This window comes from Bos mutus, chromosome 18 (genome assembly GCF_027580195.1).
Source record: "Bos mutus isolate GX-2022 chromosome 18, NWIPB_WYAK_1.1, whole genome shotgun sequence".
NCBI classification, from domain to species: domain Eukaryota; kingdom Metazoa; phylum Chordata; class Mammalia; order Artiodactyla; family Bovidae; genus Bos; species Bos mutus.
The window spans coordinates 5,688,067-5,709,591 of NC_091634.1; the positions used below are offsets into that span (position 1 = coordinate 5,688,067).

The 21,525-nt window shown below is 64.4% G+C and overlaps 1 protein-coding gene across 1 annotated transcript; it reads right to left on the reverse strand.

Annotated features, from left to right (window-relative positions):
• Window positions 1-3,100: 3,100 nt before the first annotated feature.
• Window positions 3,101-18,460, reverse strand: ZNF787 (zinc finger protein 787). Its single transcript, XM_070387235.1, is given in 4 exon segments — window positions 3,101-3,579; window positions 3,582-4,313; window positions 10,786-10,873; window positions 18,291-18,460. Coding segments are annotated over 3 exon segments (1,152 nt in total). The 5' UTR covers window positions 10,865-10,873; window positions 18,291-18,460; the 3' UTR covers window positions 3,101-3,238.
• Between the last annotated feature and the right edge of the window lie 3,065 nt (window positions 18,461-21,525).

The following is a 21,525-nucleotide window of genomic DNA, read 5'->3' on the forward strand; positions in this document are numbered from 1 at the left end:
CTGGTCCTCTGAGCCACAAGTCCCCGAATGCCTGGCCTGGGGTCGCTGTGTAGAACCTCCCTGTTCACTGGGGGACAAGTAGGTGGGTGGATGAGTCCAGTTCAGTTAATCCCGCGGCCCCAGGAGCAGGCGCCCAGCCCACCTCCCTGCGCTCCCCCTGGTGCCCACGAGGTGGCGGCAGAGCGTCGCCTTTCCCTTTACACGCGCGGGAGCAGGAAGGATGGAGGGGTCCCTGGGGCCAGTGTCTCCCCAGCACCGCCGGCCTCCGGGCAGGATAACCTTTTGGGGGCGGGAGCCCCCCCTGAGCATGGCAGGACGTCAGCAGCATCCCTGGCCTTCCCCCCACTACATGCCAGGTGCACCCACGCACCCCTCCTCCTCTACCCTGGGAATTAGAGATGACCCCAGGGCACAGTCGCCTCAGCTGAGAACTGCCGCTTCACTTGAGACAGAAAACCCTCTCCTGGCCACACGTCCATGCCCCACAGGACGAAAGTGCCCTCCACACAGGCCCGCGTCCTCCAGACATGTTAGGGGGTGGCCACTGCCTGCTCCCCGCGGAGGAGGAGGGCTGTTTCCTAGACCCAAAGGTGCGGCTGCCTGAGTCACAGCCGCCAGAGCTTGGGAGCAGGAGGAGACGGGATAAATAAACCAAGTACGTGCCCCTGCTGGCTCACTGCACGCGCGCTCAGTCATGCCTGTGTGACCCGGTGGACTGCAGCCCACCAGGCTCCTCTGTCCATGGGATTCTCCAGGCAAGAATTCTGGAGTGGGGTGCCATGCCCTGCTCCAGGGGCTCTTCCTCGCATCTCCTGCGTTGGCAGGTGGATTCTTGACCACCGAGCCACCTGGGAAGCCCCTCGAGCTCACTGAATGCCACATTGTGACAAGAAGTGAACTGAGGACTGGAGAAGGCGGGCGGCACCGGCTGGCAGAGCAGTGTGCCTGGCTCCTAAGTCCCGCACTAGGCTCCTCCCGGGACAGGAATCGAGGTCAGTGACCAGAGGAGACCAGGCACTTAGAGACACCCCAGGGGTCCCTGCAAACAGTTGTGACAGGCAAGTTTTTCTTTGCACAGAGGAGGCAGCGGAGGGTCAGAGGGGTTAGTTCACTTGCCCAGGGTCACACAGCCTCTCTCTGTGGCCCAGAATCTGGCCCGGGTGTCAGGTGCTGCCTCTGCCCGCGGAGGTGGGGACAGAACGACTCAACCCAACGCTTACTCCTCCCCAGGGGACAGGGAACACCCCCCCACCCCCAGCAGGCAGCACTCCCCCCCCTCCCCCCCGCCTCCGGAAGCGCCCAAGGTCAGCTCTGGCCGACGGAGAAGGGACCTGCGGGCACCAGGAAACGTCCCCTCAGCCTTTGTTTCCCCGGCCTCGCTGGACAAACAGCAGCTTTCCCCCTCCCTCCCGTACAGAGGTCTGAGACCTCAGAAGAAACGGACCCAGGTCCACCGTTTCCAAGCGAGGCCACGGCCACTTGAGAACAAGGTGTCCTAATGAAGCCTCCTGGGCTACACGTCCCTGCCCACCGGTGGCCGGCCATGACTTTGGCTTCCGAACCAGAGGCCCCAAGGGGCTGTGGCCTGGGGCCTGCTCAGGGACAGCAGAGGCCAGGGGAGACTCAGGCCTGAGAGGACACACACCCCAACCCCTGCTTCCTCCTTCAGCTCCCCCGACTGGTTGGTCAGCTCCACACTCCGCGGAGGTCAGAGGAACCCAGAGGAACCCAGAGGAACCGTTTGGCCAGGCTGGAAACACACCCTGGGGGGACCCTACCTCCCCGGGGTCACCCACTGCAGCCTCCCAAGACCCCATGGTCCCCAGGCCTCCAGCGGAGGGTTCCGGGATGCTGGGGTGGTATCAGGCACCACCCCCACCCGGGCCGACCTGTGGGTCTGGCACGTGGCCCAGCAGCAGAAAGCCACTGCCCACCCTTGTCTTCCCCCGGTCCCGCTGGCTCCTAGGAGGCAGGGGGCGGTGTGTAGGCAGATACCCGCCCACCCACCAGAGTCCAGCTTCTTCCTAGAGGCAGTAATTCTGTCGCTGGGAAGTTGAGACAGGCACTCCTCTACGGTGACCTGTGACACCGTGGCTGTCCCCTGCTCCCCCAGTGGATGTGAGGACGGGACACAGCTACAAGGTGCAGGACAAGTCTTCCAAGACGCTGCACGCTGGCGGGGCCGCCGGGGCTGGTGGAGACGGGAGCCTGGGGTCCTTGGCAGCGCGGGGGAGAGCTGCCCGCCACTGCGAGGAGAGGCACGGCCTGTTCAGCCCCGCCCCGCCCCCCGGCCCCCGGCCGCCGGAGTCCTTTTAAAAGCAGCGGTGGGCGGGCCTCGCTCGGAACACCCGCCCCAGGTCCTCACTGGCCTGCCAGTCCTCCCGGATTGAGGACGCCGCTCACGCGGGGACCCAGAGCCCGCTGCCGGAGCCGGCCGGTCACTCTCCCAGGACATTCTCCAGGGAGCACCCGGGTACGCGCGCGGCCTGGGCCGATGTCGGCCTCTCTCCTCCGGCCTGGCCGGTGCCCCCCACCCACGCACCCAGCAGCAGCTGCCCGGGTGCGGGGCCCTCCGTTTCCCCGGACTCAAGAACCACGCACAGGAGGGACGATCGGATAGTGCGATTTATTGCCCCCGAGCCCTCTTCCCGCCGCGCCCAGGCCTGGGATGAGCCGGGACCCGCTGTCCGCGGGGTCGCCCGGGACGCGGGCGCTCTGCTCCGCACGCCTCCGCGACCCCAGACCCGGCGGGGTGGGGGAGGGCAGGGAGAGGAGAAAGGCTGGGACCGCGAAGGGGAAGAAAATAACAGGCGGGCGGGGGCAGGAGGCAGTGTGATTAAAAGAAAATTCTAAAGGGTAAAAGGACCCTCTCTCCCTTCCTGCTGGGGCCCCTCCGAGGGTAAAGGGTGCACGGCTCGCTGTTCTCGCAGCAGCCCTTTCGGCGAGGGAAAGGAAAGAGGGCGAATGGTCTTCCGCTCATGGGTTTCGTCGCGTCTTGGTCTCTCTAGTTCCCACCCAACGTCTCGATTCGGGCTTGGCCGAGAACCGACGGGGCCAAGCCAGGCCGAGCGGCGGGCGCGGGGAGGGGCCGGGCGACCTGGTGGGCGCTCCGCGCGCCCCGCCCCAGGCCCGCCGCACCCCCGGGACGCCCCTCTGTCCGTTTCGCCCCAGCCTCTGGGTCCCGCGCCGTCGTTCCCGCCCAGCCCGAGGGGCGCCCCGCCCCCCCGGGCCGCCGCCCCTACCGGCCCTCCCCGCCGCGGCACTCGCTGCACCGCCCGCCCGCCGCCTCCTCGTCGTCGTCCTCGTCGTCCTCGTCCCCGCCCGCCCGGTAGTAGTTCTGTCCGCAGTGGCTGCAGACCGAGGGCGCGCCCACGGCGTGCACCTTCTTGTGCCGGCGCAGCGCCGCGCCCTGCACGAAGCCCTCGCCGCACTCCACGCAGATGTGCGCCGGCTCCTCACCCCCCGCTGCTCCCAGCCCGTCCCCGTGCTGGGCGCGCTGGTGGGCCAGCAGCCCGGCCCCGTGCCCGAAGCCCTTCCCGCACTCCACACACACGTACGGCTTGGGGGCCGGGGCGCGCGCGAGCGGGGTCCCGGCGCCCTGGCCCCCGTGCTCGCCATGGCTGCAGCCGCCGCCGCCCCCTCGCCCGGCGCGCCCACCACGATGATGCCCTCGCCGTCGCCCACCGGGATGGCGATCTCGCCGTCCGCCGCCGCCGCCTCCTCGGGCGCCTTGGCCCGGCGCACGCTGGCCGCTAGCACCTTGGCCGCCACGCCCGGCCCCGACAGCTCGGGGTGCAGCCGCAGGTGGCGCGCCAGGCTCTTGGGCTGGCTGAAGCCGCGGCCACAGCGCGGGCACACGAAGGGCTTGAGGCCGCTGTGCGAGCGCCGGTGCTTGGCCAGGCTCTTGCTCTGCGTGAAGCTGCGGCCGCAATCGGGGCAGGCGTAGGGCTTCTCGCCCGTGTGGATGCGCTGGTGCTGCATGAGGTTGGAGCTCCAGCTGAAGCGCTTGCCGCACTCAGAGCAGGCATAGGGCTTCTCGCCCGTGTGGATGCGCCGGTGCTGCACCAGGTGCGAGCTCTGCGAGAAGGTCTTGCCGCAGTCGGCGCAGGCGTTGGGCCGCTCGCCAGTGTGCGTGCGCTGGTGCCGCGTCAGCTTAGACCAGTGGCTGAAGCTCTTGCCGCACTCGTTGCAGATGTAGGGCGCGGGCGGCCGCGGCCGGGGCGGAGGGCCGGCGGGGGCCGCCGATGGGGAAGGGGACAGCTTGGTCGGGGGCCAGCTGGGGACGTCGTCGTCATCCATGATGAGGATGTCCACTGCAAGGAAGTGGGGAGAGGACGTCAGAGAGCCCGCGGAGGGCGGCTGGGGCTGCTTCCCTGCCGCGCTGCGAGGCCTCGGGAACCGGCTCCCCTCCACCAGGCCGGGGGCGGCACCTCGGAGCGCCGAGAACCGGGCCTGCAGCTGCCAGGCCTGCCCCGGGCAGACGTGCTCGCTCAATCCCCATCCCCACACCCCCCAGTTTCCTGCGTTTTACCAAACACTCCATAACCATCCCCTAGGGCTTCGCCTTCCTTCACAGCCGTTTCCCCCACACCCAGAACAATGCCCGGGACTTGGTGGGGATTCCAGAAATGTCTGCTAAAGGAATCAACAGAATCGAACGGGGCTGCGCGTGGAGGGCTAGGTAAGGCCCTAGTACAGAACGATCCCTGAGGCAGGAGACCCTCGCACCAGGCGGCTCTCATCTCGGCCCGGGAAAGGACGGTGTCACATTTGGGTTCTGGGAAGACGACCGTGGCTGCGGGGGTCGGACTGGTTAATGAGAGCACAGCAGGAGAGCCCTGACTACCCCCCCCCACTAACTGGGGGTGCAACCCCACACCCCGCAACCTCTATCACAGACGTCCTCAGCCTGGGCCCTGGTTCTGTGGGCCCTGTGTGCCCAGTGGAGACAAGAAAGGAGCGCGGGGCCTCGTTCCCGGCGCCTGCGAACTGAGGACACCACCTCGGACACCTCCGCGGGCCGACTGCCCGACAAAGCCTTAATACATTTACACCGCCCCTCGCCCGGGCGGCCTCCCGGGAGAGATGAGCGGCTCCACGAGATCTGGGTGCACCCTCGGCGACATCTGCCTTCCCTGTGCGACTCGGGCCTGAGCTACAGAATGGAGACGGATTTAGGGGGCTCCAGCTCAGACACCTGCCAGGGGCCAGAGCTCGGGCCCAGCCCCGCCCACCATCCTCCGGCTCCACCCCCTAGGCGTGGCCTCGCCCCCCACACGGCCCCGCCCACCAGTCTCCGGCTCCACCCCTGGGCACAGCCCCTCCCACACTCGGACCCAGCCTCGCCCCGGCATAGCCCCGCCCACCAGCCTCCGGCCTGGGCCGCGGACACAGCTCCGCCCACCAAGCTTCGGTTCCGCCCCGGAAATAACCCCGCCCACCAGCCTCCGGCCCCGCCCCCAGGTGCCACGCGAAGGCGTCGCTCAAAGGTGAACCCCACCATAACCTACCTAGCTCTGTTTTCCCGCCCCCTCTCACTAGCCTGCAGGCCCACAGGGCCAGCGGTCGGACCGTGTTCCAGCACCCGGCCTGGGACAAAGTGCCCCAACACTGTCCTCGAGATAACGTCCTCGTGCACTCGGTAAGCATCTGTGCGTTAAGACCCGCGAGGTGGGCGCTGGGGACTCGGGCCTTCGCAGCGAGGACACCGAGGGGCCAGCCAGATGAGCCGCCTCCCGCGGCGACACGGCCTGGGGGCGGAGAAGCACCAGGGGCCCGCAGTCCGGATCCCAGGTGGCCGCCCTGAGCTCCGGCAGCGCTGGGAGACGATGCCCCACGCGCCACCCCCGGTGACTGAGCACCGACGCTTTGAGAACCAGGGCTCCACGCGAGGAGTACCGGAACAGGGCCTGAGCTGGGACAGGACATCACTTCGGTAGGAAGCCTGGGCGGGGTGGGAGGCGCTTCCGAAGAGATGGCCTGGGGCCCACTCCACTTTGACGTCAACATAAATCGGGAACTCCAGGGCGGCCACCGTTAGGACTCCACTGCCTCTCGGGCCCCAGTCCCACCCTGATCGGGGCCCTGCGATCCAGCAAGCCACGCAGCGCGGCCAAGGGAGATAAGGAGGAGAAACAGTCATAAGCACACGACGTCCTAAGGCGTGGGGAAGGGAGGGGATGGGAAGTAGGCTTGCTATTGGCGGAAGGCCGAAGTACACGCTCTGCTTTCCAAGTTGTCCCTAAAGTTTAACAACAGAGACATGACTCGGCGATGACGCGCATTTGCCATCGCAAGGACCGGGACATAACATAGCCCACCTGAACCTGTGAGACCCCTGGGACTCAACCAGCAGTCCTGGATGCGGGTGGGGGGCGAGGGGCGGAGCGCCGGTCCGGAAACAGGAGAGAAAGCTCGGGGCGGGGGCGAGGGGGGGGGGGCGCCGCAGGGCTGGGCTGATAGTGGGGCTGAGCCGGGGGCGGCACTGCGCCGCCTTCACCACAGGCACTACTTTTCGAGCAGGTGTTAAAACGGCCCAGTGGAGGAGTGTCTACTCACTCCGGGAGGCGGGCCTGCCCCTCAACCAGCGGACCTCTGGTCTCCTGCAGTGGGTGCAGGGCCCCGCGCTCTCGTGCACCCCCGAGTCCGACTCTGCACCCCGTCCAGGTCAGGAAGATGGTCAGCGGCTGCCCCCGGTCCGCCCTCCCTACCGGAGCCCCTCCGTGCCCGGTCCCACGCACCCTCCCCCACCCCAAGCCCAAAGAGCCGTGCAAGAGCCGCCCCCTCGCGTTCCTGCACGCCATCACCCAAGTGCACATCCCCAGACATGAGTTCGGTCCCTTTACTTTTGACTTCATCTAAGTCTTTTAGGTCCTGTGTAATACACAGCTTCGCCGGTCTCTTGCTTTTCCTGACAATCTTCTTTTCACGGAGCCCTGCGGCCCTCTGGACCCTCGCGGGCTGCCAGCTCCTCCTCGTGGGCTGCTGGGGGCCCAGCCCCGCCGGTTCTGTGGTCAGTCATTCTGAAGATGCAATCCCGTTCTCTCACTAAAAGCATGGATTATCGTCTCTCGTGTGATGGCGTATCGTTTCTGTGACATCAAGGGCCACTGACACGCAGGAACTCAGACATCTACGGAATCATGGAGGGATGCACGGCGCGGCCCCTGCACGCAGCGGGCACAGAGGGGCCCCGCCCCCGTCGTGACAGGGCATTTATCCTGCATTGATTGTGGTCAGCTCCACATTCCGTTTAGTAGGTGGAGTAGTTTTGAGAAGCTCCCTCGCCCGCTGGTTGGGACCCAGTGGTCAATTTCACGGGTTTACGGCGGAATGAACCTCATTTTCCCTCATCTGCCCGGTCTTCCGTTGTCCTCCAGCATGACCAAGTAACCTTCCCTTTCCTCACTGCACTCTGAGTCCACGGATTTACACACATCTGGTGGGCTGCACCCCTCGCCTGTCACCCCGCCAGCTGTGGTGCGTGGGAGCCTTGAAGGGGCTCCGAGTCCTCCGGATGGGACCTAGGGGGTCCTGTGACAGCGCCTCTGCCACCACAGGCTCACCCACACTTTCTTCCCCAGACCTGCAGCCAGCCAATCTACAAGGGCGCTCTGGTTTCTCTGAGCAGGAAACAATTTCAAGCTCCAAATCTGGAAGTGATCACTGCTTTTTTTTTTTTTAAGGTAAAATTCCTGTAAGCTCTAACTGACACTTTCCATACAGATCCAGGCCAGTAGGCTTCTCTGCGGTCTTCCTTAGACGCCCGCATCCCCAGTCCTCACAAGGCGAGGAGAGAACCCAGAGGCGCCGTCTGTGCCAGGCTGCTGACACCACAGCACCAGCATCGGGATGGCGGTGCGCACACCGGCACGGCCAAGCGAGGTTCCTCAGGACTCGGGCGCCCACCTCACAGCCAGCCTGGCCCCGCTCCCTGCCCGTGGATCCCTGGCCCGCGGATCTCCCGGAAGGGCCCACGCGGAGCCGGTCTGCTTGGCTCCGCCCTTCCAACGTGCAGGTCGCTTCTCCATATGATGTGACCCGCGGCCTCCCTTTCCTTCCCCCAACAATCAGAAACAGGAGCCCTCCACTTTGCCCTGGCAGAAGGCGCCACTGACTGGCTGAGCGCAATGCCGTCTCCTCTGCCTGGGGCCGTTCGCTCTTTCCCCAGGTACCCGGGGGGATCTGCTTCTTCAAGCCCAGCGACTAGATTCAAAGACCATCCATCCGAGCGGATGTTCTCAGAGTTTCGACTTGCTCTTTCGACACCCAACTTTTCCATTTCAGGAATGTTTTCTAGATGCGTAGGTTTCACTGTTCTCTTCCTTATACAGGGTTTTGTCTTTTGGGGCTTTCTTTAACTAACTTCAGTACCTTTTTTTTTTTTTTAAACCCTTTTGTAATCTTTATTTCTTTTTGATTTTACAACCTTCCTCCTTTTCACCTTCAGGTTTTCTCAGGGAACGATGCACTCACTACTTTTACTCGGTCTTCAGCTGCTCCATCTTTGTCTTGAAATGGCTTTGTCTGTGTTTCTGGCTGTCTGCTGAGCTCTGCCCCTGGGCCGCGCGGTCCTGGTCTTGTTCTTCCAAGCCCCTCCGCACAGTCCCGCCTGTCTGGTTGTGCACCTCTGACACACCGCAGCCTCCGCATCTGAGGACACCCTCCTCGGCCCCTTTCTCTTATTCTAGTAGCTCCTGCGGGGTGGGGTCAGCAGAACAGAACTTTAGTTCCCTGTCTGCCCATCTCTGGACGTCCACTTCCCTGAATTCGCAGGCGGCTACATTCTGGGCAGTGTTTTCAGCTCCTCGGGGGTCCTCTGCCGCGTGTGTGACCTGCTCTCCCAGGGACCCTCGCTCTGCCGCCACCCCATTTGGTCAGTACCTTCCCCTCCCCACTGCAGTCCCCACTGGACCCTGAAGCCCCTCCGTGCAGGCCCTGCCCTGCCTGGGGCCTCCATGGCGGGTGCTTTCCCTGGACACAGGAAGCCGCGGGCCCAGGCAGTCTGTGCACCCCGCTGCTGCTCTGCATGGAACACCCGCTGCAGCTGCTGCCCACAGTGACCCCCGAGGGCGGCCTGGTGGCCAGCTCCCCGCCCCCTAACACCACGCAGGCCGTTGGCTCGTCCCCATCCCCCTGTGCTCGGGGCTCTGCCAGGGCACGTGGGTCTTGCCTGGGTGAGGTTGCTGTCTTTTCACGCGGGGTCTGCTGTTGCCCCAGCTCAGGAAGAGCATTTCAGGGGACTCTGTGGGGTGATGCTAGTGGCACTGAGATAGGAGAGGCGGGCCTGACCGTGTGAGGCTGGGACCCTGGCCCTGGAGGGTTATCTCCAACCCACTGGCTGAAGACTCCTCCCCGCCTCAGTCAGGCCTTCTCTTCACCTACGATCCGTGTTCAGAGGACCTCTCTCTGAGTGCCCACGTGGAAGACCTGGCCAGCTCTCACACCGCACCCCTGCCGGCTCCCCACCTCCCCCGGGGTCTGGGGGGGGGGCGCGCGCGGTCAGTGCGCCCGTGAGGTGGTCAGCACAGACCTGGCTGCAGCCTGCAGACAGTCCAGCCCAGCCCCAGCCCTGGCTCCTGGTGGCCCCACCGTCCCATGCCCCGGGCTCACAGCCCTGCCCCCGGGGCCCCTTGGCCCTCCCCACCGCACCAGACAGCACCAGCGGTCTCAGGGCAGGGGTCCCACACTGCCCCTCACGGGAGGGGCCCACAGGGGTGCCGACAAGGGGGAGCAGAGCAGCTGGGAAGCGCGCAGGGGGTCACAGGGTGGGGGCCCGAGCAGACCACTGGGCAGAACAGAGGTGAGAGCCCACCTGCCCTTCAAGGTCTGCCCAGGAGAGCGCCTGAGTGGACAGCGTGCACAGTCAGAACCCTGGGCTCCGAGGTAAACCGCCTTCCGGAGGCGGCTGGGGGCAGAGGACAGTCAGGGGAAACGCTGAGTCCGTCAGCTGAGATGAGCGTTTGCTGCTCGCGGAGAATTTATGGGTGAGCCGCTGCGACACCTGGGGATGCTTTTTGAAATCCTCCAGGAAACGGGCACAGGCAGTGTAGGCCCACCCAGTGTGGTTCACTGCTGGGGCCAGGCAGCGCGACGTGCGGCCACCACACTGTCGGGCTGGAAGTTTCCAGAAGGAAACCAACTGTAAGGTTAATCTTACTTTAAAGCGGTAAAAAAACAGGGAGGGGGGGCGCCGTGGTGAAGGAGGGCCTGGGCCCTCCCTGTAGGGCGGGGTCTGTTCCCCCAGGCCTAGAGCCCTCACAGTGAGAGGTCATGGACGCCGGCCGGGACGCACGAAGACGCATCAACAGCAGCACAGAGCGCTTCACACTTTATTTCACAGGCGCCCTGCATGGAAGCCCGGGGCCGGGGAGATGGGCCACGGCTCCCCCTGAGGGTGGGGGCTGGCGAGGCTGTGGCCCGGCCTCAGCACGCGAAGCCTCATCCCCGGGGGCTCACAGAGGAGGTTACTCAAGCCAGGTAACGCTTTATTAAATAAGGCAGGCTGCCCATGTCTTAAATGAAGATGAAAACCCGGGAGGACCCAGGCCCACCCGGACGCCCTGTGTCCTCCTGACCCCCAGCCCCCGGGCCCTCCCCAGGCTGAGGAGCCCCCACCCGCGGCAGCCGAGGGGGCTGCCCCCAAAGGCTCCCAGCTGGGGGGCCACGGAGACCCCACCAGGCCCGGGAGGCGGCTGGCTGGGCCTGGGAGGCGGGGTAGGACCCCGAGCCTCCAGGAGGCGGGCAGGGCGCGAGGTCAGCCGGGAGAAGCCCAGGGCCCCTCACCTGGGTTCTCGTGACTAGCCATCTGCTGGTCCTCGGAGTCCAGCGGCCCCGGAGACCAGGCCTCTTCCCGCAGCTCCATGTCTGGGCCCTGTCGGAGGGGAGACAAGGAGAGGGTTCACAGGACGCCAGAGCGCACGCGGGGGCCCGAGCTGCACCCTCCGCCCCCCGGCTGGACGGCCACAAGACAGATGCGGGCAGCGCTCAGCCCGAGCTGGGGACCCCAGCCGCCTTCCCAGGGCGACTGCCCCGAGTGGAGGGGTGGGGGCGTGGGGGCCACGGGGTTCCCAGGAAGCTGGTGGCCCGGGGACACGCCACCCCGAGACCCCCGGACACAGCAGGCGCTGCTGACGGTGAGCGACGCCCAGGAACTGCCTGAGTAGCGTGGAGGCTCCAGGTCCGGAAGGCAGCCCACCGAACGCTGACACACGGGCCGCCAGACCCTTCCACCCCAGACCCCACAGGACAGACGGCCGGAGCCGAGCGGGTACCACCCCACAGTCCGGGTACAGGGCGGTCGGGCATGCCAACCAGGACGGCCGCCGTGAGAACAGCCTAGCAGGCCGACCACAGGGGCTCAGCCCACGCAGCCCCAGAATCCCGCTCTGAGGCCGCCTTCACAGCAGCGCTGCGCAGAGGCAGCGAGGGGAGCGGAGCAGGCCATGGAAGATCCGGCTGAGGCCAGGCTGCCAGGCCGGGGATTGGCGGAGCGCCCACGTGTGGGCACGGGGCTTCTCTGAGTGATGAAATGTTCTGGGACGAGACGGTGGCAGTGGCTGCCGAATTCTGTGAGTAACACCCGGTGGACTGTCCCTTTCACGAGGGTGGCTTGTGTCCCAGTGAGTCCGTAAACAGACTAAGATGTGTGTGCAGGCCCTGACTCAAGCACCGTCCGTGTCAGAAACGAGTAAAAGAGAAACAGGAGCGGCAGCGCAGGAGGGGCCGCTCGGGGAGACTTCTGATCCACACCTATCTGCTGGGCGGCCACCTGTGGGGCCGGAACAACTGCGTCCAAGTCAAGCAAGCAGAGGCTTCCCGGCCAGCATCCACCTCCGCCCGCTTCCTGCACTGAGAAGGCGGGGGCCCTCCATCCTCCTCAGGGTGTCCACAGGCTCCAGGGGAAGGGACGCAGGACAGGGAGGTTTTGGGCAGCTTGCCCCAAGGCCAGAGGTCCCCACACCCCCAGACGGGGCAGCTCAGGGAGTGAGGGAGACACCACCTGATTCCCATGGCGGGCGGGGAGCGGGCCTCGAACTGCAGGACCCCCGCCCACACCCAGCTCCTGGTGCAAGGAGCTCCTCTGAACCCATGACTCCCCGAGAGGAGGAGGCAAGTCCCCCGCGATAGAGGGTCCCGCACCAGGAGGGAACAACGCCCCAGAGGGCGGGGAACCTGCAGACATGACCTTCCTTTGTCTCCCCCACCGCAGCCCAGGCTACCCCCCAGCACGCAGACCCCCGCTGGCGCCCCGCCCTGTCACTCGGGTTTTCCCGAGCTGGTGCTTAACAGAATCCATCTGGTCTCCTGCTGATCGCCTCAGTCAGTCCAGCTGGAAGCCCCAGGAGGGCAGAGGAGGGCAGGGTAAGGCCCCTCGACAGACTGGAACAGAGTGGGGGCGGGGGTGCACACACGATGATCCTCCTGGGAGCTGCCGTCCAACGAAGGGCGCTTTTCACTGGGTCTAAGTGGGATCGAGGTGTCCACACACACCCTCAGCGAGGCCGACCAGCGGCAGGTCAGAGTCTGAGACCCGGAGACTAGGGCACAGGGTCGCCACGATTCGGGGAAGCGCCCGCCACGCAGGGCGCCCTGGGAAACGCCTGGAGGAGCCCAAGGCAGAGCCCGCAGCGGAGGGGGCGGGGTCGGTCGGACGGAACTCAGAACCTGGCAGGAAGCCCCGACTGGGCCCCACAGGCGGCAGCTTCTCTGGCTGACTTCTGGGCCCACGGGCTCTCCACCTGGCGCACGGCACACCCGGGCCCCGGGGCAGTCTGCTCTGCATTCTGTTTTTGGCCTGAGCAGAGGGCGGTGACCCCCCACCCCGCCCCCGTCCCCCGAGGAAGGGAGACTTAAAGCCAGCCACCGGGTAAACACCCTGGCATCCACCTGCTGGGCCTCTCGTGGGGGCCGCTCTGGCTCGGGGGCCGGGCCCTGTGCCCCCACCGCGGCCTCACACAGCAGGGACCCCAGGAGCCCGGGGTTGGGGGTGGGGAGGAGCCGGAGCGTGCCCTGGGAGACTCCCTGGATCCCTGTGAAGGGCCAACGGCGTGCACTGGAGAGTCGCCCCGGCCACTCGTGTGCTCCTCCACTGCGGCCACTCGGGCTCCTGTGTTGCCCCGAGCCCCAGGGCCTTGGGGTCCAACCCCGGGACCTGGGGGGAGGGGGAAGCCACAGCCCTCCCACCCAGAGCTGGGGGCTGGGGCAGCCCCTGACCCGGTGGCTCCCTGGGGGAAGTGGGGTGATTCCCGCGCCAGCCCGACTGTGGAACCTGATGTCCCTGGAGGCTGAAGGTGGTGGGTCCTGCCCTCCCCGCCCCCCAGACGCTCCACGGCCCGACACACCTGTCAGGCCCGGCCGCCCCACTCTGACCCCCACCCACTCCACAGAGACGAAGGCCCACCCCCGCGGGGCCCTGCAGCGATCCAATTAGCCTGGGAGCCGGCAGGGCCTGCGAGACAAATTATTATTATTGTTGTTATTAGACCCACCCACCTGCACTGGATGCCTGCCCACCAATTACCCGCCGGCTCTTTCTTCCGCTGCCAATCTCGCCGCCTCCTCCGGCCGGCCCTGCTCCAGCGCCTGCCCAGGGTTCCCGCTGCCGGAGACAGCTGCCCCGGCTGTCCCCTTGCTTCTCCGTCCCACCCGCCCCACGTGCCTCTCTGTTCCTGGGCTGCCGTCAGGCCTTAGCTGGGACCCCCGGCTCCTCCCCGGCCATTCTTCCCCAGCCCCTGTCCCAGCCTCGAGGCCACCGAAGCCCAGTGGCTACCTCTCAGCGTCCACCCTGGGAGGGCCCTGCACCCACCCTCACCGCCCTCTCCCAACTCCCACCCCCGGGGCCTGCACCCTCCAAGCCCTCTCCAAATCCGCTCCCCACACCACGGACCGGTTCATCTTTTCCAGGCACTAGGTTCAAACAAATCAGTCGACTGAAAGGGGGCAGAGGATGGGAAGAGACACTTCTCCAAAACGACACGCAAGGAGCTGGCAAGCACACGAAGAGATACATGCTCGGCGTGGCGTCAAGACCCCAGAGCAGGCGCGCCAGCCGGACGCGATGACCACAGAAAGCACGCGCACGCCTGCGGAGAAGCAGGGCCTTCCAGCCATGAACCCAAGAGGAGTGAAAACACGTCCGCACGACAGTTTACACGCGCGTGTTTGCGGAAGCACAAGTCACAGGAGCCGCGCGTGGAGACAGCCCAAACGGCTGTCACCGGTGATGGACGCGCGTGCAGCCCGTGGCAGCTGGAGGAGCAGGAAGAGGAAGCGCTGGTCTCGGAGGGGAGACCGTGGTGACTCTGCTTGCCCGAGAAGTCAGGACGGGCAGACCCAGACAGGACGCGGACCTGTGGTCCCCAGGGGCACGTCCCTGTGCACGTGGTCACCGTGAGCTGTAAGAGGGTGACCTGTCTGCACGGCAACCACCTCACAGGGGAGCTGCTGTCTGTTTTATTAAGGGCAGCTCGGTCCCACCACCCCCCTACCTGAACTACCCCACACATGGCCCTCGCACTAGGTCCAAACTCCAGACCCGGGCGGCGTCTGCCAGGTCAGCCCGCAGACGCACTTCCTCCTGGGAGCCCTGCCCCACATCACACGTGCCGGGCACCTTCTGGCCTTCCAGGGGTCTGCTCTCCAGTGCCCGGCCACCACCAGCCTTCCTAGAGCTTCCCACACGTCTGCCCTTAAATGCTGGTAAATAAGTGAAGATTCCTTAAAACAACAAAATACTCTTCAGGCCAGAAAAACACAGCTGCACACGTGGGCCATCGCTGGTTGTCACCCCTTGACCGGGCGATGGGCCAGACTCCGCTCCCTCTGGGGGCGCTGGGCTGTCCTGGCTGGTATCTGCAGGATACTTCTTTCCTCCTTGCCCCCGCCCCTGTCTGCTCCCTGGAGACCTGCCGCCAGAGCCCAGAGAACACAGCACCTCCCCCAGGAAGCCTTCCCAGACTCCTCCCTTCCCTCAGCTCCACTGTCCCTTCTCCCCACACAAGACCAAACAACAACACCGAGGACTGGACACAGCGTGGGCACCGCCTGATCCCCACAGCCACTAAGGGGATGGGAGGCTGCCCTCGCTGGGCTGGTGGGTGGGTGGCCAGGGTGGAGTCGGCCTCACCCCCAGCCACACCATCCGGGGCGGGTGCTCCACCCCGGGCCTCGTCTTCAAGGGCTTGGCATCCAGATCATGAGAGGAACGGCCGCGCTCCACAAGGAGCTGGGCGCCCAGGGAACGTGGACAGGCCTCTGGAGCCCAGTTCAGACCCGTCCAGGGCTGACCCAACCTCCCAGGGCCTCGGGACACACCCGCGGCCCAGCCTCCAAGGCCAGTCCTCCCCTCCGCCAAGAACACCAGTACCGGCTCCCTTTACTCCGGATTACAACCAAGCCCACATCCCTGGGAGGCTCTCCCTGACTTCCTCCACCCTATGTGTCCACACACACCTCAGCAGACGGCAAACTCCTCCAGCCCAAGGAGTCAGGACGTCCTGGCCGGCCTGACCCTGCGCCTCCAGGCTGGACCACGTGTGGGTCCCCAGCATCACTCGTGACGAGGCAGCCCGCACAGGAGCCCCCATTTGGCAAAGAGAGGCCAGTGTTCTGTGGGCCCAACAGTCAGGCAGGCAGAGCAAGGAGACCCCCACACCAAGGTGGACCCCAGGAGCAGCCGGCTCAGCCAGGGGGCAGCGCAGTGGTGAGAGGCGCCCTCTCTGCCACCAGGACAGGGCTGCTGGCCCCGCTGGAGAGACAATCAACCCCCCGCAACTGGGGCAGGGAGGCCTCCTAACACACGGACCGAGAGTCACACCTGAAAACAGGCGCCAGCTCTACGTCTCCGAGCCAGTCATCGGCCCCACCCCATGGCGGGTATCCAAGTCCCCTAACCCCAAACCAACGGATACCTCAGAGACCTCCAGAACAGCCTCCATCTCCCCAGACCCCAAGCCTGGCCAAAAGAAGCCAGCGGAGGCGGCAGCTCTGGTAAAGGCCAGGCTCTGGACTCCCGCCAACCCTGCACCAGTGCGGGGGGCTCAGCCCACCGCCGAGTGGGGTGACCACCCCCACCCTGGGGCCTCTGGGGTACGAGCCAGGCTCCTGGCTGCAGTCTGCCTCCACAAGGAGGCCAGGGCCACAGCGGGGTCCCAGGCACAGCCTCGGCCAGCTGGGGGCGCTGCAGGACACATGTCCAGGGTCAGGGCTGGGGGCGTCTGAGCCCAGGAGTGCCCAGAAGGGACCACCCGAGACCCAGGGCAGCCAGGCAGAGACTGGAGGTCAAGACCAAGACTGCCGCCACCAGCCCAGGACTCAGGCCCCCCTCAGGTCCCCAGGACCTCTCGGCCAGCTCCTCTGTCCTGTGAGACTCGAGACATCTCCCCCGGGCTCCTCCAGCTCCCGGCTAGCCTGGCAACCCCCAGCCCCTGCCTGGGGCGTCCGAGCCTCTCCACTACTGCACCGTCCTGCCCCACCCCTAGCGGAGCACCGAACCAGGACCACTGTGTCCCAGGCCCAACACCAGGCGGGGCTGGCAGCTGCGTCGATGGACGAGGCTCACCCAGGGATGATGGACCGTGCTCTGGGTCATGGGGGCCTGAGGAGGAACTGAGCCTGGGAAAGGGGAAGCGGCAGGTCCAAGGTCACGGGGCTGGAAGAGACGGAGCCCAGGAATGCCGGGCCGGCCTGAGGCCTCTGCACCCGCTTCACACCCCCTTCTGAGAGCTGTGCGCTGGCTCCAAAAGGAGAGCATTGGGAGCCTTCCTACCAAGGTCAACGCCATTAGTACAGCCCCTCTTTTTCACTAGTAGAAACTGAGAAATTCCTTGTGCTGTGAGGTCAGAAAGGTGATGATGAACGTGGAGCTGGGACCTGAAACTAGTCTGTCTGACCCCAGAGCCCAGGGCTAACACGCAGCAGTGCCGCCTGACGCCCGGGGCCACCCTGGGCCGAATCCTTCCAGTTCTCTAGCTCAGCCTTCGGGGGTTAGACTCCAAGACCTCCAGGAGTAAGAGGCTAAGACAAGAGACAACACAAGAAGGAATCAGATCTGAATGTTCTGGGGCTCAGGCCGGAGGGCCTGCCTGCAGAGGCGGAGGGTGAATGCCAGCTGAGCCAAAGAGGCTTATGTTCTTAGGGAAGAGATAAGCCACAGTAACCGGGCTTCCCCGGGAGCAAGGGCAGGCCCAACCCCCAGCTGGATCCTAACCCTGGATCCCTAAGACAGGTCCAGGCACCAGGAACCACGCGGAGCACACAGACCAAGTCAGTCCCTTCCTACAGTGCCCCTCTGGACTGGGGCTGGGGCGCCCTCCCTGGTCCCCTGGGTGAGGACAGGAGTGTGGAGGTGAGGAGGCGCATGGGCCCGGTCCAGCTCTTCCGCGCACACAGCGAGCCTGCTTCATCTCCCTGTCCTCGTGCCAACCAATGGGCCCGCAAGAGTCTCTGTCCACACTCGCCGTGGCTCACTTTTCCGTCTGATCACGCCATCCCTGGCTGGCCTGTGCCCCAGGGGCACCCGTTTCCACGAACTGGGGTGCTCCCCTTTATGGCCGGGCCGCGAACAGGGGCTCAAGGGCGCTATGCGGCGCCCGGGAGGCCTCGGGGTGGCCATCGGGCCCGGCCGCCGGCCTCGCCCTGCCCCGCGGGCCACGCGGTGCCTGACCTTGGCCTAACATTTCCCCTCCAGCGCACGCGCTTCCTGCCCGCCGCCCGCGCCCGGGCGAATGAATGAGCCTCCCGCCGGCCGGAATGCCCGTAATTACCGGCCGGATCAAAGGCCGCACGCAGCGCGCCCGGGGCGGCAACGGGATCTGGCTCCTTTGAAAAGGGGGGAAAGGGGAGCGGGCAGGCCAGGGGCCGCCACCGGTCCCCCGGGGGCCGCCGTTTCCGGTCAGGCCGGCTGGGCCCGCGCGCGCCGCCTCCCCCACCGGGGCCTCAACTTCCCCCGGGAGTCGCCACCACTTCCGGCCACGAGCGGCCGGGAAGGCTGGGGTGGGGGTGGGGGCGACACGGCGGCCCCACCGGCGAGCCCGCGCTGCGCGCGCCCGCCTCGGGCGCGCCCCCGGGCGTGGTGCGCGCTCCCGTCCCGGCGCGCGCGCCCCGCCCCGCGTCAGCGGCCGCGCGCTCACTCACGCCCCCGCCCCCCCGCGGCGCGCACGCGCACTCGCCTGCCCAGTCGCGCTCGCCGCCCGCCTCCCCGCCCGCCCCCCGGCCGCAGCCCGGCGCCCTGAGGCGCGCGCCCACCCGGCCCCGGGCGCACGGCCCCCGCCCCCGCGCCCTCCCCTCACCTCCTCGGTCCCGGGGCCGCCGCGCCGCACTCCTCCTCCTCTCTCCTCCCTCGCGGATGGTGGCAGCGGCGGCAGCGGCGACTCAGACCCTGGGGTCAGGGGGACGGGCGCCCAGGCCGGAAGTGACCTTCCTGGCCGCTTCCGCCCGCGCCGCTCCCCCCCTCCCCTCCCTACCCCCCTTCCAGCCTCCACCCCGTCCTCGCCTCTCTAGGAAGGCGAGTCCGGCGACCCCCCCCTAGCTGCCGCGGGCCCCCCCCCAGCTCTATGGTGCGGAGCGGGCGCCCCAGGGTGGCACTTCCGGACGCGTCTAGGACACGGGTCCTCCGGCCACGCTCTATGGCGCTGCGCGACGAGGGGCTTCGCGCCCCGCCCCCTTCCAGGCCAGGAGGAGCGGGCTCGGCCCGTTAGGCGGAGACTTCCGGGTGCCCAGGGAGGTGCCCCCCGCCCCCGCGCTGGGCTCTCGCGCCTGCGCGGTCGCGCGGTAGGCGTCGTGGAGGGTGGCGGCCAGGGCCGCTCAGCTACCCCGGGTCCGCCGGTCGTCTCTATCGTTGTAACCCGTTCCATGCCGGCGCCGCCCGCGGCGGCCGGAGCCCGTGCGCCCGGAGGGCTCTCTCGTCTGCCACCCTGGTCCCTTCTTTACTGGACTGATCGCTTCAGGCTCCTCCCAGCGCCCGCTTGAGCCGGGGTCCTCCCTTCTAGAGCGACAGTAACACATTGTGCGCCTGCCTCCAGGGGCTTTAGGTACATTAAGTAGTTTGTGGATAATCCAGTACCGTTTTGCAGATAACGAGGAATAGAAAGGTCAAGGCACCTGGCCAAAGCCACACACCGAGGATGCGGGTCCTGGGCTCGAACTCGTGGAATCGGGCTCCCAATTCCTGCATTGAGCAGTGCCTTTGCAAACTGCCTCCTGTCACTGAAGGTTGATCATAACGTCCAGGGATTCACTTCCTCCTCTCTGGAGAGGAGGGCGCTTTGTGAGCTTACCTGTTTCTGTTAATAAATACATGCTTTTTAAATAACTTACACCACAGTGTCCTCGCAGGCTGAGTCCCTCTGATCCCTTTCTGGGTCTACAGTTGGCTGGCTGTCACCTGAGCGTAACAGGTGGTGTAACAGAGGAAGGTTTGATCCCGGGGTCAGGAAGATGCCTGGAGAGAGAAATGGCAACCAACCCACTGGTCTTGCCTGGGAAATCCCATGGACCGAGGAGCCTGGATGGACAGAGGAGCCTGGTGGGGAGGAGGAATGGGGAGTTTAATGGGGACAGAGTTTGTTTGCAAGATGAAAGCAGCTTTGGAGATGGACCGTGGTGATGGTTATACAACAATGTGAATGTACTTAGTGACATTGAACTGTGCGCTTTAGAATGGTTTAGATGGTAAGTTGTATGTTATGTGTACTTACAATAATTAAAAGTTTAAAGAGAAACAAACTTGTGGTTTACTATTGTAATGTATGGTGTTATGGTCTGCATGTGTACCCACAAAATCCCTATGTTGAAACCTAGTCCATGAGGTGATGCTCTGAGCTTCCTAGAGGAGGGCATGGCGCCCCACTCCAGTATTCTTGCCTGGATAATCCCACGGACAGAGGAGCCTGGCAGGCTACAGTCCATGGGGTCACAAAGAGTTGCGCACAACATAGCAGAGACAATAGTGGCTTATGATGCTGGGCGTATTTTTGTATGATTTTTACTATCTGTAAATGTTTTTTGGCTGGGTGTCTGTTCAGATCCTTTTCCATTTTTGATGGAGTTGTTTTAGAGGTCTTTCTGTATTTGAGTCCAAATCCTTTATCAGGTACAAGTTTTACAAATATTTTCCTCTAGGTTTGTGGCTTGTCTTTTGATTTTCTGAATACGGTGTTTCAGAGTAGAAATCTTTAACCCTATCAAGTCCACAATACTACCTTTTTCTTTTGTGGACTGGCTTTTTGTGTTGTGTGTTAAAACTCAAAGTCCATGATCCACAGGCCAAACCCAAGATCATGTAGATTTTCTATGTTTTTGTCTATTATTTTGATAGTTTCATATTTTAAATGTCTGTTAATAAATTTGAATGAATTTGGTATCAAAAAAAGAGACTCCCGAGTTTCCAGTCCCCGGTCAGGGAACTAAGAAACCACATGCCGTGCAGTGCGACCAAAAAATATATATAAATAAATAAACAAAATTTAAAAAGGAGACCCAGAGACCTCCCTTACACCATGTGAGGACACAGCAAGAAACCAGCCATCTGCTGCCCTGAAGAAGGCTTTCACCAGAACACGACCTTGCCAGTACCTTACTCTTGGACTTCCATTCCATGGAACTTGGACTTCCATGTTCAGCTGCTGAGTCGTGTCCGACTCTTTGTGACCCCACGGACTGCAGCACGCCAGGCTTCCCTGTCCATCACCAACTCCCAGAGTTCACCCAAACCTATGTCCATTGAGTCTGTGATGCCATCCAACCACCTCATCCTCTGTCGTCCCTTCTCCTCTTGCCCTCAATCTTTCCCAGCATCAGGGTCTCTTCCAGTGAGTCATCTCTTTGCATCAGGTGACCAAAATACTGCAGCTTCAGCTTCAGCATCCGTCCTTCCTGAGGGGACACTGCAGGTACTCCTATAACATCTGTCCACCCTCTGCATCACTGATGTCCCCAGATTTCCACACCTCCTCTTTGGGTCCCAGGCGCTGAGGGCCGCAGGGGACGGAGGGGACGGTTCACTCCCGACTGTCCTGTCCCCTCTGCTCCAGTCTCGCCTCATTTCAGGCTCAGAAAGAGCTTTCATACACACCCAGATATGCCTGTCTGTCACCCTGATCTGCCTGTCTATCACCCTGACATGACAGTCTGTCACCCTGATATCACTGTGTCTAACACCCTGACATGACTGTGTCTATCACCCTGATATGACTATGTCTAACACCGTGACATGGCTGGCTGTCACCCTGATATGACTTGTCTGTCACCCTGATATAACTGTGTCTAACACTCTGACATGACTGTCACCCTGATATGACTTGTCTGTCACCCTGATATGACTGTATCTAACACCCTGATACGGCTGAGTCTGTCATCCTCATACGACTGTGTCTGTTACCTGATATGACTGTCTGTCACCCTGATATGACTATGTCTAACACCCTGATATGACTTGTCTGTCACCCTGGTATGGCTGTCCGTCACCCTGATACAACTGTATCTAACACCCTGATATGGCTGTGTCTGTCACCCTGATACAGCTGT